This window comes from Diadema setosum, chromosome 4 (genome assembly GCF_964275005.1).
Source record: "Diadema setosum chromosome 4, eeDiaSeto1, whole genome shotgun sequence".
In the NCBI taxonomy this organism is placed as follows: Eukaryota; Metazoa; Echinodermata; class Echinoidea; order Diadematoida; family Diadematidae; genus Diadema; species Diadema setosum.
In genome coordinates this window covers 7,502,948-7,529,617 of record NC_092688.1, presented here as the reverse complement: position 1 = coordinate 7,529,617, position 26,670 = coordinate 7,502,948, and the positions used below count along the sequence as shown (strand labels likewise).

The following is a 26,670-nucleotide window of genomic DNA, read 5'->3' as shown; positions in this document are numbered from 1 at the left end:
AGAAATGAACATTGTTTTTCTCTACTGAAAGCCAAATGGTCTAAGTGTATGTACAACCTTATATTTTGTATACATGTTGCAAGAACTGCAGTAATCACAAATCATATATAGTGAGTTTATCTCACTTTGCCAGTTGACGGATGCATATTCATCTTTTGTCTGTTTTGACATATTGCACAACATATTCACCGACTGATAACCATTAATACGGCTTATGAAATGACTGGTCAATACCCGTTTTACATAAATCTTCTAAGTTTTAGATTGTGGATTATGAAACTGACCATGTGAAGCAATGAGCATAACACCAATCTAGAACAGTGAAAGCGTGCATCAAAGCCAGAGGTTCTCATTTATTTGCAAGTAAGTGACAATTCTCAGTATGTTTTTGCACCCCCCCCCCCATACCACCATGCAGCAGCCATGTGTGTCAAGCAAACCCAAGTACACAAATAGGGTTATAACAAATGCCAAATGCCTAAATCACGGTTTTCAAATGTGCTGAGGAAAAGTGATGACAGAAAAAGTTCTGCTGTAAAAACTAATCGCAAAATATTGTTTTTTTCATTGTACTGTAGGTAAGTAGGTTATAACGTCAAAGGGCTCCATTTGTAGTCACATGTGTAAATGTTCATTCAAGGAAGCCACTTAACATTGTAAGCTGGAGACTATGTAAGGTATATTTATAGACACATTTTAATATGAAAATATATACACATGTACAGAGTAGTCTGAAATACATGACAAGTACCGGTATAAAAATTACAAAGATATAGCATTTAAAGCCTCACTTCTTGAGCAAGTTTCCAGTCCAATATCAGAGAATAGTGTTGGCGCAATTGCCATCTGAAAGTACCATGAAGATCTGTTTCTTCACCTATATGTTCACTGCAACAGAATGCAAATTGTGTTTAAATGAGCGTAAACAAGACTTTTTGTGTTCAGAATTTGCCAATAAAATTGTCACCAATTTTTTTAGAAATTATATATTGAATACACATAACTAAGACTTTATTATTCACTGGCTTAAACTTCATTATCTACCATAGCAGTGATCAAGAACATTTCTTCAAAAGATAAGGCAATGAAAATGACACAGATCATTAGAATAACCAAATGGCTCAATACATTGAAAAACCTGGAAGAGAAGTACAACGAAAAAAGACACCAATTCTGATTATCAGAGGTGCAGGGAATGGGCAAAATGATAAAAGGCTCATGTACTCTTGAAAGTCCACACAGCTGCTTCCTTTTAAACAGAGCACAAACACAATAATTATCAATCTGTGTGCAGGGTACCACTAACAATTTTTTTTTTTCTCTCTCTCTCTCCTGGCTTGTTTGGTCCACTTGAGAATTGTGAATTTTGGTGGCCTGACAAAACTGTAGTGACAAAAACAAGGAAGCACTGAAATGCATTTTGTTTCTTTATTTTGACTGTAGGCCTATAGTACAAGTATAGTTTTTATAAACAGTGTGATCTAAATGTTTTCTGTCTTCATACAATGTGTATTATATCTAGAGTCATCATAAAAAAGTGCCATATTGCACTCCCCTCGTTTAAATTTTCATTAATTTTGGGATTCAAAGAACAAATACACTGATTGCTGATACATTTGTTGATTTTAAGGACCCTTAAATGATTATTATTTGTAGTTATGTTCACTAGAATCTTAGTTTTCCCATCAAGCCATCAAGAGTTAGATGATTTCGGCAGTTTGGGGGCCCAACATCAATTTCTAGTGGCCTTGGCCACCAAAATGTCTAGCCCTGCTACATGTACACTAAATCCGAAAAGACAATGATCGTTTGCAAAGGTTACTCTGTGTAGCACATCACATCCACAGTGACAGTGAATACTGATTCAAAGGTACTGGTGACTGGTAGTCTATCTGATTGCCATCTCGGATTACAATATTCCAGGAGAAATATTGATATACATCTTCAAGATAAGCTATCACGGATGTGCATAATATGCAATGCTTGCTGAACAGTACCCTGATGCCTGTTTTTGATAATGACAGTCTTGTATATATCTATGTATAGAGATACATTTGGAATGTTATAGAAGATATTTATGAAGATATATATTTCAAGAATTATATTCTTATTTATCTCCTCTTTATGTTGAAAAAAATAAAGCTTACCAAGAAAAAGGATTCTCAGTTGCTTTTATCATTATTTTCTAATTCGTTTTATTGAACAATGATTAGTTTTAGTATTTTTCAAGTGAGCTGAGAAAATACTTGCAGGAGATGACTGGTGCTTCAGAATTGTAACACTACCCTCAAATTGTTTACTTAGGATATATATATAGTTGATAAATACCTTCAAACACTATGATCAACAACATATAAATTTTTCTTGTATTTTTGCAGGTAAGAACCTGCATATTCATAAATACAATGGCTAATCTTTTTGTGGTAGGTATGGACAGCAAATATAAGCACACAACTTGTTCTCGCAAATTTGCTGACAGACTATAAGAGAAAAAAGCCGGGGCATATTCAAAATGGGTGATGGCCAAAGCAGATTCCAACAATACAAAGGCTTATTGTAGCTTTTTACAAGACTGCAAATGCAACACATCACAGGAGGTATACTAATATCATAGATTCACATAGACTCTGATTATTATTGTTTCATATGATGTAAGTGTCATATTCGAGGGATTATATGCAAGGACTATTCAGATATTAAATAAACCAGTGAACACATATATCACTATAAAGGTTGCAAAACATTTCTAGCTTGACCAATTTCTATTTACATTAAATAGATATGTACAATATACGAAATTTTACAAAAGAGTTTACACAAAACTTCATAAATTTCATAACAAATTCTGTTGACCTGTTCTAGTCATTGGTTGTGAAAATTACTCACGACAATAATTCAATACACATAACAGGTATTAGTTCATCACATAAGCCAATTTTATGACATATGCCCAGCAAATGAAATCTTTACCCTGCTTCCCATGAAGCTTGTCGCTTGGTATATGATTTGATATTTTTTTTTTTACCATTTTCAGTTGAGTCTGTATCTCCAGTACTATAAGCCAAACCTTGGGGGAAAGCAACTTCAGCAAACTCATTCTCTCAGAAATGCATGCAGTCACATATACCCGAGACTCTATAATACTGAAAACGGAAAAAGATAAATTTGATGTGTTGTTAGATTTATCACAATATTCACTCGTATGCATAGGAAGGTCTATTCTATGCTATTTTGCACTTTGAAGTTTTTGTCAAACTCCTTTCGCATCGGCGGCATATGGTCAGTTTATGATAATGTTGTACAAGATGAATGTCTTTAACTCCAGAACAGGTTAAGCTGCAATTTGCAGAAAGTTGTGTGCAATATCCACTACACGAAAGGTAACTGAAGCTAGCAACTCAGCATCACTCATGACAGCAGCGAGATGAGGGCATCAAAGAACTTGCTTCTGTCTTCCGTCTTCAGTTCCATGACTGTACCAAATGAAACAAACCAAAATGCACTTGATTTTAGTGAGATTGTGCAATATTACTTATCATAGACACATGCAACAAAATGGTGAATTTATATATCTGTACCACACTATTGCTTGTCGTTATATTTTTCACAAGTTGAATATAAGAATGCTTTCTCCAACATGCAGAAAGGGAATTTAGAGGAACCTGCACAATAGTGTTCTCTACCACCATTTCACCAAACACACAATTTGTGAGAGGTTAGAAGTCAAATGATGAACTTAAAGAAATAATAGTTTGGCACAATACTACTGAATGTGTTCAATAACTTATTGCAATCGTTAACGATCGCCCGACACTGTAAAGGCATGCTAACCTGGAAACATTGAACTGCACATTACTTGAATATAAGACCATTCTGAAGCAAATAATTTTCACACAATAGATATATAATGTACTCTTAATGAATCCCACAAGGATTGGAACAATCATCCCCAGCATTCCCACTGATTCCCACTGATTACTTACTAGCCATCCCCTTTCAGAACTATCTTATTACACATCGGCTTAGAAAAGGGAAAATTAATTTGTAAATTAAAAGCAAATTTAGTGTTTCCTTGCCATTTCATGTTCAGGGCATAAGAGCAGTACCGCAAAAAAAGTCATATTCACTGAACCACAACTATTTTGTTTGTTTGTTTGTTTGTTTTTTGACATGACATAGCATCAGACACCATTCTGGCATCGAGTAGTTTAAAATTGTTTAAAAAAACTCATTCACATTTCTCAAATAAATCCAAATACAGTCATTATTCTGAGCTCCATATTTGGTAGTAGTTGGGCAATAACTTATCATTTGCAAGAATGCAAACTACTGCTGTGGTAACTGCAGTTACTGCAATTAAAAATTACAATGTGCTTTGTGAAAATTAGTCCTATCTCCCTTAATATGAAAACTCCTTTCCAAAGAGCAATTTGTATCAAAATCTCTATTAAAAAAAAAAAAAAAAAAAAAAACACCTGCAAGAGTTCACAGATATTTTGAAATACAACTACTCATTTAAGAACACAATTTACTTTATTCTCAGTTCAAAGTTACTACTAGTTTGCATGGCTAACATCTCAAGGGTGTAGTTTCTGTGACAGCAGCAAGACTTACTCGAGGGGTCAAAGTGATTGTGGAGTGTCCTCGATCCAGTCTTGTCTCCGGCTTGCTCAAAGGCTCTCCCAAAGAAACTGAAGAATGAAAAAAGTTACAGCCCAAGACTCATTCTTGCAAGAAATTTCTATAAATGAAGTCTTATGGAACAGAAAGCAGTCGATCTCAGCCCATTTAAATCCCCATGTCTGACAAAAATGGGTTTTGTCTGGAACAGTTAGCAAACTTGTGAGAAAATTAAAGTCGATTCCAGGCGGGATTCTTATCAATTGAGCCTGGATTTCTCCAGTACAGTGGACTCCCGTTATAACGAAGTCCACAGGACCGGCAGTTTTCTTTTCTTATATCAAAATTTTGTTATAAACGAACAAACAAACAATAAAAAGACATTAGAGAGGATATCGTTGCGGCCGTAATTTTTATTTCTTTATAAGCGGAGTTTTGTCATAACCGTGTTCATTATAACGGGAGTGCACTGTATTTGAGGATCTAAACGCAGATGTCTGAGACCAGGTGGGCTGATAAATTTCCCCTTAATACTAACCCAATACCTGCAATGGCATTTACACTCACGGATGAAGTGACCACTCTGTCCCTGGACGCTAATTGGCTCAAGGCAATTACTTTGATTCAATCCCTACATTTCTTAAAACTATGGACAATACCACACAAGGCAAGCAACACAAGAGAATTCAACTATGCAACAGATGCAATTGTCCTCTTCATTGTCACAGAATGTGATCAACATTGTTGTTACTGCAGACTTATCATAAATAGCGCCACCTTGCGGTCTGATTTAGAAACACATAGAGCACCGGTATACGTATGCGGTACAAGGTTCGTACGTATGAAAGACGAGAGGACATGGCTGAAAGAAATGGAGAAGGGATGCTGTGACTCAGAGGAGGTGCACAATTTTTCAACCGACTACATCTACTCTACTACTATTATGTTCTACTTCTACTCCTGAGTACCTTTAATTACAACCATTTAAAACTTGAACATCAGTTGTGATGAGGTGAAAAAGTCCCACAGTGTAATTTGGTGATGGAAATGATTCAGCACTTGTGGAAGTGTTACACAGTCTTTGCAACGTTGAGTCAATAAAGAAAGGTCATCAATCCAAATGGATGGTAGTGATTCACTGCAAGTTTGTGAGTACCAGAGCAGAGTATGTGTGAATGGAAGTGGAAAACCATGATTGGAAAATAGCCCAAAAAGCCCAGGTATCAAAGCAGCATACAGTACCCACTAACCAGCAGCTACAATTGTTGTGCCTTTCAATATTGTATGAAATTCTTTCCATAGAAATTCCCAGCATAAAGCAGTTGTCTGAAAAGTAATTACTGTCAGACAAACAATTACTATCTGACAAATGATAACATATCAAGGACATCATCAAATTATTCATAAAATTTTTTGATAATCCCTCAGTGGGGTAGACATACAAAGCTGTAGTCACTTCTAATCCAAGTCAGACTTACTTCCTTGCCGACTGCTCCAGCTCCGGCAGTGGAGGCACGCCTACTACCAGTGACGTACCAGTCTCGGTGTCAAGGGGCGCGGTCATCACCAAGGGGAGGTTCTTTGCTCTCTTGCTCTTTGACTGCAATCAGACGAGAGAAAGAAATCACCAGTCATGCATGAACTGCTCCATGTATTGCTTTCTGTGTCTATATTTGTTCCTCTTTTCTTTACTTTGCTTTTTCGCCATGACACAAAATTTGGTCCTTCCTTGGAATGGTGAAAACAAGATGCTTAATAAGTCCTAAATGAATTTAAGACAATGTCAGTACAACAGTCTGGGAGTTTACTAAAAACATATACTATTGTTATGTTTTCTTTGGAATATCAAGTTGTTATTCAATGGTAATGAAGTGAGTCATACCTGATAAGAAACAAAATATGGATTACAGGGCAGAAAGAATAAGTGGGTCTTAACTCTCATTATGCCATTGACACATAGTGAAATGATAAGGGTGATCACAGAAACTAAGCAATCTATTCTCTGTCTTAAGCAACTCCTCATAAACCTTGGAATACCATTAAGGCAAACTCGTAGTAATTGAAGTCAGCAACAGATACACAGTCACTTAAACAGACAAATTTAGCACAACAAATAAAAATCTAGAGCACATTTCAGGAACATCTTACATTATAATGTAATCACAGTTCCATTTTGACATATTTGAAGAAAGGTTGGAAATGTACTCACCATTTTGACATATGCTTCCAGAGTGAATCGAGCCAGCATTGATAGGCAGTTGGGGTGGGCAAAGAACTTCGTCTCTGGTGTGCCCTCAGGGATGAAGGCATAGAGGAAGGGTCCAGCACTGACCACTTGACCCATGTCCAGTAGGCTCTGTACCTCTGTGACCATTGCCTGCAGCTGGAGCTTGGCCGACTCCAGACCCTTGTGAAGACGGTCAATGTACGATCTGCAATGTGAGGGACATTCAACACTAATGATCACTTCAGTTCTTTATGGACCAATCAATCTTGCCATGACTTACCAATTCTTCCTTCCCACGGGGGGGGGGGGGGGGGGGGGGGGGGGGGGGGGGAATATACACATGCACATACACATGGCTATCAATGTAGATCAAACTAAGCCTGAACTCCCAAGTTCATTGACCCTACCTGCCAAAATATCAAAAATCCTTCATAAATTCCCCCAAAATTCTTGGATCACTACCAAAAATTAATCGTTTCTTACTTGTATCATTCTAAACCTTTCCTGCAAGTTTCATCCAAATCCAACAACCACTTTTTGAGTTATTTTGCACACGGACAAACAAACAAACAAACAAACATACAAACGAACGAACGAACAAACCAACGGTAACGAAAACATAACCTCCTCCCTAGGTGGAGGTAATAAATGTGACACCTCCTTGATCAAACTCTATCAACACATGTTTACAAACTAGTCCCAAGTGTAATGACTTATATGAGGTTTACTGGACAAGAGGAATTAATTCTGGTCCTATTCTCAACAGTTTTCTTCAAGACATTTGTGCAGATAAGTGAAGAGAGGAGGCCAGCGTTTAGCAAAATATTTTTGGGTTAAAAGCAGAAGCCTTCTTTTAGCAACAATCTCCAGCTTCCAAAACATGTCACCTTGTCAATGCCACCATCAAGGGGGCACTGCAGTATGGTGGCTTTTAATTGGACGTCCCAAGTCCAAATCCCATCAAGTGCCTACATCCTTGGACAAGATGTTTTTACCCGCCATGTCCCTCTCAACCTCGGTGTATGAATGGGTACCTAGCAACTCTGGGGTAATAATAATGGCAGGGTCCTTTGGTAGAGCAGTAGCAGCGCTGAAGAGGCTACCCTGGATAAATAAGACCTTATTATTATTATCATTATGATTATTTTTACTACTATGCAGCCCATGTCAAATATCAGACGAGAGTTCTTTTGCTTTGCAGATGAAAAAATAGAGACGATCCTTTTATTCCTCCAAGATACGATAATGACAATATCACTGATTAGAATCATGATACCGCAGTAGACACATCACTTAATTTACCACATCCATCTTCAGGCATGCCAAAGCTTGCATCAAAGAGAAGTGTGGTTTCTTCATACCTTGACAAGCAGTCCAGAGCATCCAGAAATCTCTCCTCCGATGACTTGTCTTTGTCCTGTCAAATCACCATAGGAAAGGCCAAACAATCATCACAATTTCATTGGAATTAAAATAATGAACCAAGTCTTTGAATATTCAAAATCATCATAGGAGCAAGAATACAATTATTACATTCTCACTGAATTGATGAAGTAATGAACAGATATTGCATATGTTACAAGAAAAATGATGTCAACATGGTTGAAGCTTTGTATCACAACACAATCACAACACATAAACTTGGATGATGCTATGACACATGATAGGCACTTTTTCATAGAACAATAATTTTGAATACAGCTTGAACCCTTCTCACCGATTATAACATTACTTCAGAGTAAAAGCATGTATTACTTCCTCGGAGTTGATGCCTTTCTCCTACGTGAAATCACATTGTTATTTCAACTAACAGATTCCAAGATGGCCTCAACAGCATATGTACCTTCATCCTATGTAATTTCTTGTCAGTTTTCTTACTAAAATTTATAAGTCAATTATAGGGGGAAAAAAGTGATACTTACAATGGATTCCAGGACAGCCTCAACAGCATACGCAATGTCAAAGGCACAAAACTGTGAAGAAAACAGAAAAAAGGAACTATATCATAGAAAACGAGTCATATCAGAACAGGCAACGATAACAGCACATCATATTCCATATTCCTTACTGATCTGGCCGTGTACTAAACAAAGCATGACACGAATAAGAATACTGGCTATCAAACATCCAACATGCTCCAATTACTGGTATCTGTCCATTCACCAGGCAGTATAAGTTCTCATACTTTATGAAGGCTGTCAAATGTTAATCAACATTACAAATCAAAGACTTCATGTTGACCCAAATTCTCTCAACCTAACTAAACATAAAAAGAAGATGTTGATACCAATGCCAACACACATTGCTGATTTTTATTTTTTTAGTTTGCTTGTTTAGTGTTTGTTTATATAAATTGCAGAACGATGAGTGAGTACATACCTTGTTCTTGAAGCCATATTGGGCATGGAATGACGGCAAGGTAATGTTGTCCAATCTATGAAGCAAAACACACAAATTTTTGAAATTGTATTATATATAATAACGTGTTAGACTTTAACAGTAATTAGTAGGGCTACCAACCTCTGGAGATACCATTGTTTGGTCTGCATACTGACGATATAATCACATTGGTATATTCTTAATACAACAAAACAAGAATCAAATTCAAAACTAGAAATGTCGCTTTGGCGACTGGTATGCCTCCGCCATAATGCATGATTTTCCCAATAGGTCTAGATAGTACATGTGGACACTGTGTGATTACATTTTCACAAAATTGGCAAAATATTGGAATGACACGTTTGTCACAAATGTGTTGAATGTTCACCTTCCTTGACGTAGGTTTAATTGGATGAATAAGAGAGCATGTATCTAGGGATTTAAGGACTTTAACTTGACTTTGACCCATTCATACATTTAGGCATTGAGTAATTTTCAAGGTACAGGTGTGGAGAAAAAGTGAAATTTCTGAATTGAATAGTAAATTGTTACCATTTTCATCTGGCCCTTGACCCTAAACTTCATAAGATAATTACTTTCAGGTAGAACATGCATAATATGTACTAAGTTTCAAGATAACTTGAGCCACTTCCGAGATATGGAGGAAAAAGTTAGTTCAGCACTTTCACTTGATCTTTGACCTTTTGACCTTTGAGGCAAAAAGAGAAAAAAAAAAAAACTCTCCAGAGAATTTCTATTAGGTTACACACGCATACACCAAGTGTAAAAAAATAACCCTGCTGGCATTGCATAAATATGAGGGTAATAGTAAAATTTTGAAGTCTTGAACTTGACCTTTGACCCCATGAACCCTACATTCTCTAGATAATCACTTCCAGTCAGTACATGTATATACTATGTTCCATGAAGATATGTACCTTGAACAATTTTCCAAGGTACGGAGAAAAAAAAGAAGTTTTAATATTTTTACTTGACCTTTTGACCTTTGACCTTTGACCTCATGACCCAAACTTTCACCAGAGAGTCTTAATTGGGTAATACATGTATACACTAAGTTTCAAGAAAATATCTTCAGGCATTCAATAGATATGGTGGAAATAGTGAAATTTTATGTATTTGACCCTGACCTTTTGACCTTTGACCTTTGACCTCATGACCCAAACTTTCACCAGAGAATCTTAATTCGGTAATACATGTATACACTAAGTTTCAAAAGAAAATCTCTTCAGGCATTCAATAGATATGGTGCAAATAGTGAAATTTTATGTATTTGAGCCTGACCTTTTGACCTTTGACCTTTGACCTCATGACCCAAACTTTCACCAGAGAATCTTAATTGGGTAATACATGTATACACTAAGTTTCAAGAAAATATCTTCAGGCATTCAATAGATATGGTGGAAATAGTGAAATTTTATGTGTTTGACCTTGACCTTTTGACCTTTGACCTTGAGCATGTGCACCCAAAAGTTGATAGGCACAACTTCACCCCCTAATACACATACATGCCAAGTTTCATTAGGATACCTCAACAGGTTTCGATAGTTACCTTGTCCACAAAATTCATTACGGACGGACGGAAGGACGCTACGACGGAAGGACGGACGGACGGACGGACGGACGGACGGACGGACAACCCGAAAACATAATGCCTCCGGCACCATTTCGTGGCAGAGGCATAAAAATGCTATGAGTTTTATTTTTAAAAAATGCCCCGAGCACTCTGAATGAAATTTCAGAAAAGCCCCATATTTCATTTCAAATGCACATCTTTATTAGCACCATTGTCTTGACCACTGGAGGGGGGGGGGGAGGCTTCAAGCTGTTGCTCCCATAGTACAAATTGTAGCTTGCTCTAAAAGCATTTCAGTGCTTCCCTAGGGGCCTTACAAAACACACAGACAAGTGAACAATGAAACATCTGGTTCAGTCACCACCGAGGATCTCTTCGGGACTCACCCAAACTTCTTGGCGGAGCTCTCCAGCAGGTCGCGGATGTTGTTCTTGAAGGTGATGTCCATGGCGGAGAACTTCTGCTGGCACTGGGCGAGGGGCAGCCCCATGTCTGCCAGAAACTCATTCAGCTTCTTCTTACCCTTCAGTGTCCACAGCTTTAGCCTGTGATGTCACCACGGGTGAGTCAGAGAGACATATTGAGAGTTTAATAGTCTGAGGGGTCATATAGGCTGAATATTCTGCGAGGTTTTTATTTTCAAGAATTTCGCGAGTAGGGAGCTACTAGCGATTTTTCAAAACATGAAAATATTAATTCTGATTTCAACATGAATGTGACATGCATGCATATATTTCTCCATTCAGTAATGGACTCCCCGTCTGCAAATTTAACCATTGCAAAACTGCCAGGAAGTCCAGATTCGCAAAAAAAAAAAAAAATTAGACTCGCTAAATGTATTTCATATCATGTTCAAGTTGGCTTTTGTACATAGACTAAAATCAAACAAACAAAATAGAAGATGTGTATTGTTTTGTCACAATTGGACCCTATTTAAAAAAAATAAATGAAAAAAAAAATGGTATAGAAATTGAAAATTGAATATGATTTCATGAAATAGATATTGCTAATCACATTCTTTTTTTTAATCTAATATTATTCTGGAAAGAGCAGCAAGCACACCGAGTAGTTTGTAACTAGATATAGCGCTATATAAAAAATTAAATCATGGGCTCAAAAGTCTTCCACTGACCTAGAAATAAACCTACACTAAATATAAGGGGGAGGGGGTAGATTGTGAGGAAATCAATCAAATGTTTTCAGTGGAATACCATGGCAGTTTCACTCCCGTGTCCTCACTGGAAAATGACTGAATTCTCAAATAAATGTCACTCTGCCACTACAACATCATGGTGCTGATACTTTAACCCTAAAAGGGCCCCGCCCCCCCCCCTCGACGTTTCGCGCTATAATTCTGTAACGCGAGAAGGCCTCATCGCGAGGCTTCCTGACTTTCTTCGTTCAAGTCTTGCGCAACTTTTGAGACCAAACTTGCAACGTCCGCGCATACTTTTGCGAAGCCACGCCCATTTTTGTAACGGAATGTTACATTTCCTATGGAAAACAGTGCTCTGTCATGAAAGTCATAAAAACCTGATTATTTTTACAATTAATCACTTTTATTGATTAATTTTGTGCTAATTATGGTAGAAAAGTGGTCAGTGACAATTTCCAATAAAAAAAACAAAGAAAAAACAAAAGTTGAAAAACAAAGAAATAAATAAGAAATTCTGAAAACAATAAAATACATAAGAATTGAAATGAGTTTTGGAAGTTTTTGTGATGTACAATTGTTGAATATGCTAAAACAGATTTACAGATCAAAAATTAGACTAAAATATCATCTTGAGCTTAATTTGCATAATTAATTAATTAAAATTAGAAATTGATAGTTTCAAAAAATCTTATGACACAGTCTTGTAGATTATGACGCGGGTCTCACGCATGCAAAATGTCATCGCAATCGCACTACCGATGGCCGAGATCTCGGGGGGGGGGGGGGGGGGGGCGGAATCCATCCCCCCCCCCCCCCCCTCGGTCTGAGCATAGCCAAAAAAGCCCCTTTGAGGACAATCTGACTTTGCTATAACATACGTTTTCCCATAGATACCTGCCCATATATTCATAAGACTAGTCCTCAATGGGTTAATAGACAGAAAGTTACTGACATAAAGTAGCATGAGTCTGTTTCTGTGGACATTAAAGTTCGTACAAACTTACGTGCATGCTGTGTAGGAGGAGTGTTTCAGACTCTCATACACTGACCAGTGTCTGTAGAGCACAAGTTGAAGACTGGCACACACAATTTATCAAGGATCACAATATTGATAGGTTGTTGTTGTTGTTTTTTTGTAATCATTATACAGCCTTCCCTTTCATTATCTAGTGGTGATCACAAAGCTTTGTAAGTTATCCTTACCCAAGTCACAGGAATCAAATGTGCACATACAGTAAGTTCTCTCCGTTCCCTGAAAGACCTTCAGTCATGATTGATTGATTGATAATGGTTTATTGAAACAAACATGCAAAGTAGTAGCCCGAAGGCTAAATTATAATGCATCACATGAAAAACGTATGAATTACATCAAACAACAGACATTATATAAACATTTTAACAATAGCAAATACACCACATTTCCTTATGATTGATTCAATGCAATATAAAAATTCGATAAATATATTTTGCATATCATCTGTTAAAAAAAAAAAAAACCTCATTAACCATTAACACTTTGATACTCAAATAACTGTGTTTGCATTCATTTTTAACTGAACTTAACGTCAATTCCCCAAATCCAATTACTCATATCAATTATTACAGAAAACACAAAACAAAGAATACTTTACAATACAAATACACAAACTAATAAATTATTTCTTATTGCACAAGCACCGTATGATATAAATTCATGAGGGTGAGTATACTACTCATAAGATACCTGTACATTTAATGGCAAAATGCGATCTCTATCTTACACTATAGAGGGTGATCACTGGTGGGTAACAAAAGTGGGAAATCAGTAGGACTAATAATGCACCAGTATGTTGTATTGGCGTAATGGTGTGTATGAGAAAGAAAAAAAAAAATAACAGAAAAAGCAAGTGATAATGCCAAAAAGGGAAAGAGGGGGAGGGAGTGCAAGTGAGGTATTGAAAGAGAGAGTGTGAATACCAAACTCTGATCACCTGTGTTTTTGTTATGATGTAATGTTTACAGCATACCCAATCTGTAAATCTACATATCATACCACAAAACCTCATCTCACAATAACCATATGTCACCTATTTCCCCCATATAAACACCTATTTCATAATCCCTACTATCTCCTCCACAGTACAACTCCACAGATGTAACTTTATAACGCATACATACACTGTACGTTAGATCCGACCACATTCATATTACTGTACGAGCTGAAATTTTCGCAGTGGTTTTATTTTCGCGAATTTCGCGAATCGCCTTTGATCCGCAAAAATAACAACACGCGAAAATAACAACGCGCGAATAACTAAGTTCAGTTAGACCCTCGCAACCACGAAATTAAGAACACACGAAAATGTCCTCCAAGTAGCAATTCGCGAAAATATCCGTACGCGAAAATTTCAGCTCATACAGTATTCAGTTTTCTACCATGTACAAATCTTTGTGGAGAGGAGCACTCCTTGTCTTGTTAAAGAATTCAGTCCTCATATTTCAATTTTTTGGATGAATTTTGAAGTACATAAGAGGTTCATTTGTATTGCCTCTGGGTGAGGTATAAACTAGATGGAAAAAACAGGCAAATTCATTAAAAAAAAAAAAATCTATGTGTTGCTTGAAGGTTTGCATGGTGAAGTAAATGAGGGAGAAAGATTTGCGGTGACACCATGTGTATAGGTAGTCCTTAACCGGGTCGTTGTTTGGCAGAAGAAGAGCCTAAAAAGAGGAGAAATGAAGAGGGAAGCCACATATGGGGGGGCGGTAAGGAGGGCAAAAAGTGAAGAGTGGGGAACGGTAATGGGCTGGAAGTTGAAGAAAAAAAATCTAGTTGTCAGGAAACAGATGCTGCCTCTATATTACACTTTTGTTTTATCAATATCTACTGAAATTTCTTGCAAATAGTCAATTTCTGCAGTCTTCTGTTCATTGCATTCAAACATTTAGAGGAAGATTTGTCGCTCATAAAATCTTTCCAAGAACAAGCTAAAATGAAAATTGAATATTTCCCAGCAAAACCCAAATGCAGGGCAAGAATTCATCAAAGGATACTCTGGCATGAAGGAGATCTTCATGGAGTTGACGGAGACAACGTTCTCATCATCCTCTCCCCGATGGTTGTGTCGAGCCACGTGGCGATTCAACTCTGTCACGTCAGACACGTACTTTTCCCTAAAGGACAAGAAAACAAGTCAGTCAGCCTTCTAATGAACACTTGACCATATCCCCTAACACTGTCATGAGATATTTCAGCAGAAGAGCAGAATGTTATCCATGACTTGCTTATCACTTGACATGGCTTACAGATCAATCATGATCATGCAAAATGAGCACAGAGATTGATAGGCAATGTGACATTTCTATTATGTGTCTTGAACTCAAAGTGACACCACTTTTCATTTCCGACAAAGATTGAAACTTTTGATCATTATTCGTCCGCTCTACACACATACACATGCTTACATACATGATATAAATATACTAAACCAAAACACAATGTAATGACATGATCGTTTACAGAAGTAGCACACTTTGATCACGATGATCAAGATTACCTGTCAATCTTCTTGTGCAGGAGTTGATCTGTCAACCCAACAATAGCCCACCTTTGGGAGAAAGATAAAAAAGGTAAAAAAATCAGAGAACATACACAGTACATGTACAATGAACCTGGACCATGCAAAGGCATGCAGACCTTACACACATGATAAAAAAACACACACACAACACACACACAGTGGCACTCTGAAATACATACTCTGCAGGGAAAATATCATATATTATCTTAGTTTTAAGTGGAAATGATATGAAAAGAAGCGTGCAAAATAAACTTTCAGGGGGAAAAAAATTTAATGTTGAAACTATAACTTATCGCTTTGAATGAAGAGTAGACACATACAAAGTGGCATCTTTGAAATTCAAGACATAGAAGCTCAACTGAAGATATCCAAACAAATACTATAGTTACGTTCAGACGGCAGGCCCTAACCTCGAGGTTTAGCTCTTGCCCCCTAACTACGACGTGTGTCCACACGACGAATCTTAACCTCGAGGTTACGAAACCTCAAGGTTAAGCTCCTGCCCCCCGTAACTACGAGTGGGTCCCACTCGATGTTAAAACCACAAAACCGGAAGTTTCAGCCCACACTGCCAACAAGGCGTCTGTCTATTCTTTAGTCCAACCCTGTCGGACTCGCTTACAGGTACTCTTTTTCTCTGTCATGGTATGCAGAGATAGCACTGCACTGATGACTTTATGCCTTTATGAAGATATTCGTCAAAAAACATTTTTTTAGCGTCGGAGAAGAATATAGAATACAGTAGCGAGTTCGACGTGTTCAGTTTCAGAGATCAAGCGCATGGGAAGAAAAGATGATGTTGTTGTGTCGTGCGTCATAGGTTTTTCACGTGTAGTGTATTTGTGGTGTACGTTGGGAGGGACCTGGAAGCAGAGGGAAATTGTGGGGGCTCGAGTTTACGGCGAGGTCACTCTTAACTTCGAGTTCGTTGTTTTTGTGTCCACATGGTGCTTAACTACGAGTGGGGACCCCCCGCGGCTCGTGGTTAGAGTGCTAACCATAAGATTTCTCGTGGCTCGAAACATCGAGCAAACCTCGAGGTTTGCTAACTACGAGTGCGTCTTCACGGTCCCTAACTACAAGCTCTAACCTCGAAGTTTCCTAACTTCGAGGTTAAGGGCTCCCGTCTGAACGTAACTTCTGACTTCAGTCAGTCCAGTCACTGTTTGCATCACATACAGTTTGACCTCGATTATCCGGCCTCCTTTTATCCGGAAATCTCTATTATCCAGACGCGTTCACGCAGTGAAGGACTTTTTTTTTTTCATCCAAAAATTTAGAAAAAACAGTGACTTTCATGGATCTATTTCACTAATTTCATGAGATGTGCATGATAGGTTTCTCAATATCTAACGAGGTAAAACATGTATGATTTTCACATAAAGATTTACTTTATTTTTGTGAAGAAGGGACTACAATTTTGCGCAGGCTAGCATAGATTACACCACCGTTGCGGGGTACGCTACCTGCCTAGCTGCCAGTGCACTGGGACGGCAGCTTGGACGGCAGCTATATACATTAACATTGTGTCTCCCATATCCGGCCAATTCGCTTATCCGGATGAGCGCTGGTCCCAACATGGCCGGATAATTGAGGTCGAACTGTAGTGATGACAAGGACTTACTTGCCTAGATTGCATTTAAAATGATTTCTGCATAGCTGAGCTTTTTCCAGCAATTTTCTTCGTCAAATTTTCACTCCTCAGACGTAATGCACTGTGGTGCGGAGAACACTAATGCCCAATGAAATCTTCATGCATCTGCATAACCCACAGTTTGAGCTATATCTTGATTAAGCAAAATATATAAATCAATTCCACAGGGCTCTCGCAAATCTATGATAAATTTGAGCAACTTTGAGCACGAGTGTGCCCCGCTGTTAAACATCAAAGCACAATATAATTGGAATGATTTCAGTATACTTTTTTCATTGTTGGTGGCGAGTTTTTTCTTTCCAGAATTATCAACATACCTAAATTAGTCAATCATTCCTGGCCTTACCAATTGGTCAAGTATATAAAAAAAATGAAATGCATACCACAATAGGTCATTTGTGTCCTTTGACCGCTTCCATGCAAGGTTGTACATCACAACAGCAGCCTTCAAGACAAAGAGAACAAAGTGGATTTAGCTGAATCACATCAGGAATTAACGCTTGAACTTGATTCAATCTGGTAGAAGAGATTGGTCAGTTGAAACTGAGTGATCGGTTAAAGCAGCAAAGAGGCATGGACAACAAACTTCCAGTTAATAGCTTCATTAAATACATTGATGCTTGGTAGTTTGAGGGAGGTCAAATTTACTTTTTATATGACGAAGGTCAGAAAATATCCTTGAACGTTGCTCACATGTATGCAGAAACAATCAAGTTTGAAAAGCAAACTTTTTGCAAGTCTTTGAAACAAGTTTTCATCTACCCTGTCAAACTCCCATTGTTTACCTTTTCTCCTTCATAAGTTGTAAGAAGGACTGACTTGTCCACTATTCATATGAACTAATAAATGTTTCATCCTGTACTTTATTGTGTTTTCTAGAGACAATGCCTTCTTCACAGATTACTGTAGATGATGGAATAATAGGAAACCTGATAGGCGTACTCACAGATGAGCCAAAGTAGGAAAATTCCTCATAGTCAAAGAGGATCTTGGCCCTCCTCTCTTCCCAGTTTCTTCTCTCTTGACGCCTGTCTAGCCTCCTCTCAAGAGCCTCCTGCCGTATAAAAATTATGAAACATGTACACCAATCTCACTCAGGAGCAAGAGTTTAATATTAGTGCTGGCACAAGTGATTTCCTTTTTAAATGTTATAGTAGAATACATGCAGTTAAATGAAAGTAGAAACATGATTACATTTGTTGTAAAGAAATTGACTTTTGGCAAATGCAAGACCATGTGATATCAGAAAAAATCTGAAACAGGGAAACAGTATTACTTCACACAGTACAGAAAGACATGCAAATGTATCGCTGAGATTGGAGAGATCTCTGGAAAAAAATGCATGCTTTCAATTAAGGTTCACTAGCCTTGGGGGTATTTGAAAAAATCTGATATGCTTCTTAAAAAGTGACAAGAAAAAACAAACTCGTTCCTCCGGAAATTTTCGATTAGATTTGAAGTGTAATGTACATTTGTGACCCGCTACAACAAAAAGGTCCTAAAGTCGCGCACGGTCGAAGCCGTGAAAATCGAGTTTGAAGTCAGAGCATCATAATTGGTCAGAATGTACAATTTTCTGATTTTGACATATTATTGGAGTCTGACATGTCTTCTGTCATCTGTCGAAATTTTGAAGCAAAATGATGAAAGGAAAGACCAAAAAAATAGCGTTTTTCAGGGCCATGTTTTTGGCGTTTCAACCAAGCAGAAACCGGTTCGAAAATTTGGATTGAGCGCCACATACAGGCTCCGCCCCTAACAACGACCGGAGTGATCTCATTGGTCAGTTTGCTGCTTGCCGCTAACCGAAGCGTGAAGCTCGCACACTGCTAAGTCGACTGGTGCGTGCGGGCGGGGTGCGCTATGCCCAGCCGCTTCTCCTGGCATCCTGGTCACTGATTGGTCGGTGAGGAGACCGCCGACGCTGTGCTTGAATGAGCATTTCGGGGGTTGCTAGGGTTTACCTTCCGGAGGTGAAAACTGACTACGTGCCCCTTGATCGCGATTGCGTCGCAAGGAAAACTTTTAGGGCGCTTTTCTCGAAACAGTGATTTCCCATACGTCTCGACATGCTCTCTTTTAAACATCGATATCTCCGCACCTGATTATTTTCATAAGATGTGTTATATATCAATTTAAAGCAGAAAGATTAGGGAATTTTGTCATGCAATTTTCAAATAATCGACCTCACCAGACTTTAGGATCATTTTGTTGTAGCGGGTCACATTTATATTTACTACCAGTAATTTAAGGCCCTGTCTGCTGATTCACCTCATCATAACGCTGTCTTTTTCCACTTGGCTCTGACGAGTCACTCTCAGCACCAGAATCCTCATCAGACTAGGGCACAAATGGGGGAAGAACGTGACAAGCTTGATCATTAGTTTTTACTCCTCATGTTCCATAAAGTAATTCTTATTATGATAAGATCCGAGTCTTAAAGATACATCTACCTCTCATCTCATCACAACAGTTTTTAATCTTTGTCTGTCTTTGTTATAGTCGTTGTCATTGTTTCTTTTGGCTCTTCTTTTCCATGGAAAAATATGGATAGTCTGTAAATCCATTTCTCTATGTTAGCGCTTACAGAATCTCAGTTCCCTGGCATTTGAGGAGTTTATCAAGCAGATGTGTTGTAGATGTGAAGACATTACATGACAAGAGTTGATCACGATTGTTATCGTGTGACAGGTCTTTCCCCCCCTACCAAAGACATAACAATGTCACATATATCTAGTTTGAAATATGTCCTCATGCTCTTGATGGTACATTTGTCCTTGAAAGTAGGAAACAGAGCATGGGGAAAGTCACACTGTAAATTTTACTTTGAATTAGCAGAGCTAATAGAATTCACAAACATTTCATATCAAAACATTATATTTAAAGAGTTGAAAAGAAAACACAAAGTTAGGTGTCTGGAATAATCACCAAAAACATTAAAAATATATATTGTGTCAAAAACCAACCTCGTCATCTCTGAACACATCATCATACGAAGGGATCTCAAAGTCATCATCAGGACTCATCAACAGCTTGATCTACGAAGAAACAAGTTCAATGAGAACAGCTTATTTTTATGAAGTTGGGATATTGGTGTGAGCTAAAATTCCATTTGTCAATTCAGAAAAGATTCATGGCGAGTCACAGAGGCAAAACTACTTCATTGCAAATTATATCTCCACCAAGGTTAGCCTAAACTCTTCCACTTCAAACTTAATCTTTAAACACATCTAAATCTTAATTAGGCACATCTTAATTAAGCAACTCATCTATCATGTAAATGAAGATTCTGTCAGGATAGATAAGTAAATAGAGTTGATCGTGGCCATGAATCTAAGAATATCCTGTCAAAGATGCTATTTCATTCAATAAGATATTACTCTGGGAATGGTTTCTGATTTAACAAAAGCAACTCACTCTGTCAGTGTCTCTACAGTGATTACATTCATTTAACACAGCATGAAAGCTACAACACAAGATGCAATTTGGTATATTTAGTAGAATCTTCCATAACTTTGCATCCAAACCAAATCTGAGTAACTGAATGTACCTACACAAGACAAAAGAATGATAAAAGAATCATCTTGTTGCACTGCAGTCATATTGTTGGCACTAAGAGCCCACAAACAAAAAACAAACAAACAAAATCAACACTTGCTTGAGTTTCATTGTAAACATTCCAGAGGTCAAGAGGTCGATGATTGTCACAGATGAAGAAGACTACATTCTTGTCTGGCTGCAGTGTCTCCAGGAGGTTGATGCTGCCCCCACAGTTGATCAGGATGACATACTTCACCTGTTGACAGGATGGTGGGGTTGGGATGGAAGGTCAGTGTGCAAGTCTAAGAGTTAATCTTGAGAAGTTCTTCATTCCCCACACATACTTCTTTGACATCAATAGCAAAGTCCATCAATTACTCACAAGGCTTGCCAAACACAATGGCTTGCCTACTAGATATAAAATTATTACTTTCTGCAGTGTCAGGACTGCTAGATTCTACAGATCGATATAACATAGTAACTCACAGACAAAAAAAAGATATGAGGGCAAAAAAAAAAAAAAAAATCATTTTTTGGTACAAAACTTGAGAAGCTAGCTATTTAATAGTATATTTTCAAAATCATATAAGCATCACTTTAAAATATACTTTATCCTTTTGGCTGAAGAAAAAAAATCATGGCAAATATAAAAACCATTTCAGTTGGCTGACTCTGTATATCTAAAATAATAAAACAAATGACAATGAATTCAAAGTCAGATGATTAAGAGGAGTGTTTGACATGGAAAACACATATTTGGCTTTTGATGTGGCAATCTTTCTCTCTTTCTTCTTCTTCTTTTTCTTCTTCTTTGCACTTCTTCCTGACACAAAAAACACATTACTTCTAACTGACTGTATATATATCTGTGACGTAACCATCAAAAGTATACTCAGGATTAGTCCCAAGCAGGTAAAGGAAAAGTCATTTTAACTGTACTTGTGAATTGCTTCCTTTCTATCCAAGAATCACGCAGCAAATCATAACAGACAAAGACATACAGATTCTAAAGATCTCCAATTTCATAACAAAGACAGAATCAAAATTGAAATCCCACACCTTCCAGAACTGTTTTTTTTTTACAAAGAGTCCCATACAGCATTACTATGAAGTAGGATCTATAAACAGGAGTGAGTTCGTGCAGCTGACTTGCCTATACAGACATGTGATGCTTATCTAGATCTACACCCTGGCAAGCAAGTACAGTATGTAGGATAGTAGGACCCCTATGATCGATGACCATGATGATGACCTGTGATTCATACCTGCTCAGAGTGTTCGAAGTACGTCCTCTCCACATCATGCTTGCCAGCAACAGGAACTAGTGTGTACTGGATATGATCCCATTGAAAGAGAGTCTGGAGAATCTTGCACGCACACAAGGCATCCACGTCATTGGCCACAAGCACCAGAACCCTCTGCATGTGAATGAATGTGATTTATTAACATTAGAGTTTAGACTCTAATTGTCTCCAGATACATAAAATTGTCTCTAGATACATAAAACTTAAAAGATCAACATCTAAATAAAAGGGAAGTATAAACTGTTAAAATGTCAGACTCTCAGAGGTTCTTTTTTTATAGTTCTTAGCACTGATCAAGTATCGGCACCTGCATCAAGGTCTAAGCTCCTGTGCCAAGGTTTGACTTTGACTGTACGCAACAGGTTTCTACACGTAGCAGGCAGTCAAGTTTTGGCGTTGTGGTCAAATTTATGGGCGGCTTGCATTCGTTATTTAGATGGAGTGACACAGTAAAGTGTCTAGAGGGCTAGAATCTAATGTTAAATTTGATCACACTAATATTTTTATTTGCGGCGCCCGTTGGTGACCGAATACTGGGGACTCAGCACTTGCATTCAACCCTTGTACATTGAGACACTGTATCGGCACATACAAAAATTTTGTTTTTCTTTTGCATTTTTGAGGATACCATCACACTCCAAGCTTGCGATAAGCAAAGAATCCCGCGAGAGAACGGCCTATTTCTCGATTTTTAGCACTTTTTCGGCGACCCGTAATCTTAAAACTGGGCCTTATCTGCGCGTGCTTTTGGAAAGTAGCGCTGATTCTGCACTTTTGACGGTAAAATTTGGGATTTTGGATGGATTTTTGGAGGGGGCTAAGGGTGTTTCCTGTTGTGAATGAGTGTGAAAGTATGTGAATTGATGTGATTTGCGTGTGTTGTGACAGTTGAACTTACTAGCTGGTGACTAGTGATAAGTGACTGAATACCTGTAGCTGACCGAATACTGGTGCTCTTACCCAAGTATTGATCTGGGAATTTTTATGGATTTTTGAAGGATTTTTTATCTTTTTGCAGATGGGGTCACTGAACTTACGAGTTCAAGTTGCGCGTATTTGAGGTTTGCATACGCACTCTGCTCAGGCGAAGCGCCACGTAGTTGAAAGCTGATCACATCACATAGGACCTAAAGAAAAAGCTCCTAGTATAAATGTATAGGTCTACTGCATTCCCATTGGGAAACTGAGCGATTTTCAGCAAGCGTGTATAGAGTAAAAGCCCCAATTTTTGGACACTTAAGCTTTTTTGCAATATTTATTCAACTCATAATACTCCACAAAATTATATCTATAATAATGTAGAGGTCTATGTTAAATATATCAACCTAATTTTTCCCAATATTGATTTTGTTAAACAGATCATAAAATTTCACAAAATCCCCAAATATTATGACCTTGTCAATTCCCCAAAATTCGGACAGCGCCTCCAAAATTCGGACACGCGCGCAATGTCAATACGCATACAAGGCTGCTTAAAAAATCCACGCGCACCATACCTTGTTGGCGCAAGGTTGCATCGGGGATGTTGCGGCACCCGTTCGTGTCCAAATTCTGGGGACTCTGCACTTGCATTCAGCCCCTGTACATTTACTCATTGCATCGGCACATACAGAGATTTTGTTTTTCTTTTGTGTTTTTGAGGATACCATCACACTCTGAGCTTGCGATAAATGAAAAATCTCGCAACAGAACGGCGTAATTTTTCAATTTTTAGCGCTTTTTCGGCGACCCTGATTCTTAACACGGGACCTAATTCGCGCCCGCTTTGGAAAAATTGCAGCGATTCCACGTTTTTGACGGCAAAATTTGGGATTTTAGATGGATTTTTGGAGGTGACTCAGGCACTTTCCTGTGGTGAACAAGTGTGCTAGTACATGTAGGATCCTATGTGAAACGATGTGATATGCTTGTGTTGTGACAGTCCACTTTGCTGCCTTGTGATAAGTGGTAAGTGTCCGGATGTTAGAATTCTATTATCACGTTAGGAGGCCGCAGTAATACACAATTACAATCGCCAGGCCAAGATTACAAAAAAGCCCTAGGGCCATAATATGGCCTATCTGCTACTGCTAGGCCCTACCCTATATGGCCCTACGTACATAACTGCATGCTGCAGCTGCATGCAGCAGCGCAGCGCGCCCAACTGCCTGCAGAATCAATAACAAACATTATTTTCAGTATGTGGGACTGTTCTCGTATCGCAATTGTACAATAATAGGGGTACGATAATTGTCGGGGCAAATGAGCCCTATTGACCACAAATAAATGTCAATATCCACAAAACTACTTACATGATGCAGTATGACATCGTAGAACTGCGTTCGTATGTCTGTAACGAACATTATTTTCGGGCAAGGACTAAAAAATGTCTACTATTTGGGCGAGTTGAACAGAAGTGCGAATAAAGTTTGATCGTTTTTCCCGCGACAAACTCTCGGCGACGTGATTCGGCGGAGAGAGTCGATGGAGGATTGATGCATATTCATAATATGAATATTCATGATAGGGGCGGTATCCAAGTTCAAGAAAAATTCTGAGAAAGGTACGATTTCCTCCTTACTGGATTGGCCTACAATGGCTTCATTAAATTGCGTTATTATAAAAAGCGCTTTGATATGACTTCACTTTGTTTGTTTTATAGTACCAATTGCTGATAGGAAGAATGAGTAAACTCGTTTTCACAGAAAATGCCCCAAATAACTTGAACGTGGTTTATAGCAATGTTTTTATAGCTTGTACGCATTGCATATGAATGATCAAAATATCAAAGGCCGACTTTTGATTTCTAAGAAGCACTGAAGGTTTTCAGTAGACAGAAAACTCAACTCTAATAGTACAAATTAGAATTTTTAAAAAAAAGAGGCCCTGACCAGTGACACATAGGCCTACTGAGACGTATCTCAAATATTAAAGGACAAGTCCACCTTCATATACATAAGAATTGAGAGAATGCAGCAATATTAATAGAACACATCAGTGAGAGTTTGAGGAAAATCGGACAATCCGTTCAAAAGTTATGAATATTTTAAGTATCTGCGCAGTCACTGCTGGAAGAGAAGACTACTACAGTGTATGATGTCACATCCGTACAACTATATAATGAAAATAAAAAGAGAATTTCACAAAACTTTACTTTTTGAATAAAGTGCACATTTCTTCGACTTGCTACTGACGTAAATCGCTGTTAAGGGTAATATTATTCCCCCTGCCTTCTGAAAGAGAGAAGTCGAGTGTTCTTTTGTTATGCGAGAAAAATGGAAATATGTTGAATTTTCTTTATACTTTCTTTATATCGTTGTACTCATGTGACATCACAAGCTATAGTAGTCTTTTCATATAGCCGTGACTGAGCAGAAACTTCAAAAATTCATAACTTTTGAAGCTATAGTAGTCTTTTCATATAGCCGTGACTGAGCAGAAACTTCAAAAATTCATAACTTTTGAACGGATTGTCCGATTTTGCTCAAACTCTCACTGACGTGTTCTGCTAATATTGTTGCATTCACTCAACCCACATGTCTATGAAGGTGAACTTGTCCTTTAAGGTCAAAAGCCTAGAGCGTAGACCAAAAACCACGTACACTGCAGGGGCCGCGGAACGTTTTTCAGTGTGGGGGGGCTGCGGGACCGGGGGAGGGGGTGGCAAGGTCAAGACCCCCCCCCCCCCCCCCCCCCCCCCCCCGCTTAGACGGGAAGAATCTAAGGGCGGAATCTTTGGGAATTGAAATTCATGAGTGTTGTGATTTTTTTTTTTTTTTATGAACCAAAAGTGTGGGGGGGCTGTAGCCCCCCCCCCCCCTGCTTCCGCGGCCCCTGCACTGTATGTCTTTATCGAGGTGGGGATCCCCTTATGCAAGATTATTTGATAAGCACATCGAATGAAGTAATCCATTTCCAACAAATTGTGTTCAATTTGCTTCAGACTATATATACTTAACTGATCCAGTTTTAATATTTTCTGCTGGAAATGGAAAAGAATATAAATGAACAAATTGATGAATGAATAAACCGAGAGTCTAAAATATAGGCCTACAGTCCATAAGAAACAAAATTGATAAGCTTTCTATTCTGGTTGATATACGTTTTAGCAAACGAGAAAAATGGGAAAAAGAACTGATTCTTTTTTATACGCTTATATCTTACCATGGTAGCTCGACCAAAAGAAAGCATAACACCTTAATTGCGTTTGTTGGTGTTTCTAAAGTATAGCAAACATCGTTTGATAGAAAATAAATATCACTTGAGTTGAAATAAAAGAAATAGCTAGGCCCTACTATTTTGAGACTGCATGGGGGAGATATTGAAATGTGATCATGATTGTAAACATCCGATAGTTAGTTAGTTGGTTAGTTAGTTAGTTAGTTAGTTAGTTAGTTAGTTAGTTAGTTAGTTAGTTAGTTAGTTAGTTAGTTAGTTCGTTAGTTGGTTGGTTGGTTGTTTAACGATTCATTTTTGGGGTTGGTTGGTTGGTTGGTGGGTTGGTGGGTTGGTTGGTTGACTGGTTGGTTAGTTGGTTGGTGGGTTGGTTGGTTGATTGGTTGGTTAGTTGGTTGCTTGATTGCTTGCTTGGTTGGTTAGTTAGTTAAATTAGTTAATCCTCTTATGGACCAATCGTGTTCTAGGATTAGTATGTAAT

General features: G+C 38.1%; 1 protein-coding gene across 1 annotated transcript; it reads right to left on the bottom strand.

The window, feature by feature from the left end:
• Positions 1-678: 678 nt before the first annotated feature.
• Positions 679-24,454, bottom strand: LOC140227537 (cell division control protein 45 homolog). Its single transcript, XM_072307942.1, has 18 exons — positions 24,326-24,454; positions 21,996-22,148; positions 20,849-20,986; positions 20,157-20,228; positions 19,462-19,530; positions 18,137-18,244; positions 17,574-17,635; positions 15,513-15,563; positions 15,010-15,129; positions 12,981-13,052; positions 11,207-11,365; positions 9,227-9,281; positions 8,770-8,820; positions 8,209-8,264; positions 6,830-7,052; positions 6,099-6,220; positions 4,615-4,691; positions 679-3,473 (listed from the first exon to the last, which is right to left on the bottom strand). Exons 1-18 carry the CDS (start codon positions 24,374-24,376, stop codon positions 3,409-3,411), a joined length of 1,704 nt encoding a protein of 567 aa, XP_072164043.1. The 5' UTR covers positions 24,377-24,454; the 3' UTR covers positions 679-3,408.
• Positions 24,455-26,670: the final 2,216 nt, after the last annotated feature.

What these genes read in the sequence shown, in the direction of transcription:
- LOC140227537 (XM_072307942.1), bottom strand. Translation starts at nt 24,376, where the DNA reads ATGTTCGTTACAGACATACGAACGCAGTTCTACGATGTCATACTGCAT. An exon ending in TTTCCTACTTTGGCTCATCT is followed by an intron (nt 17,636 to 18,136) that starts GTGAGTACGCCT and finishes TTTGTCTTGAAG; the next exon opens with GCTGCTGTTGTGATGTACAA. An exon ending in GCTCTGGACTGCTTGTCAAG is followed by an intron (nt 7,053 to 8,208) that starts GTATGAAGAAAC and finishes CTCACATTGCAG; the next exon opens with ATCGTACATTGACCGTCTTC.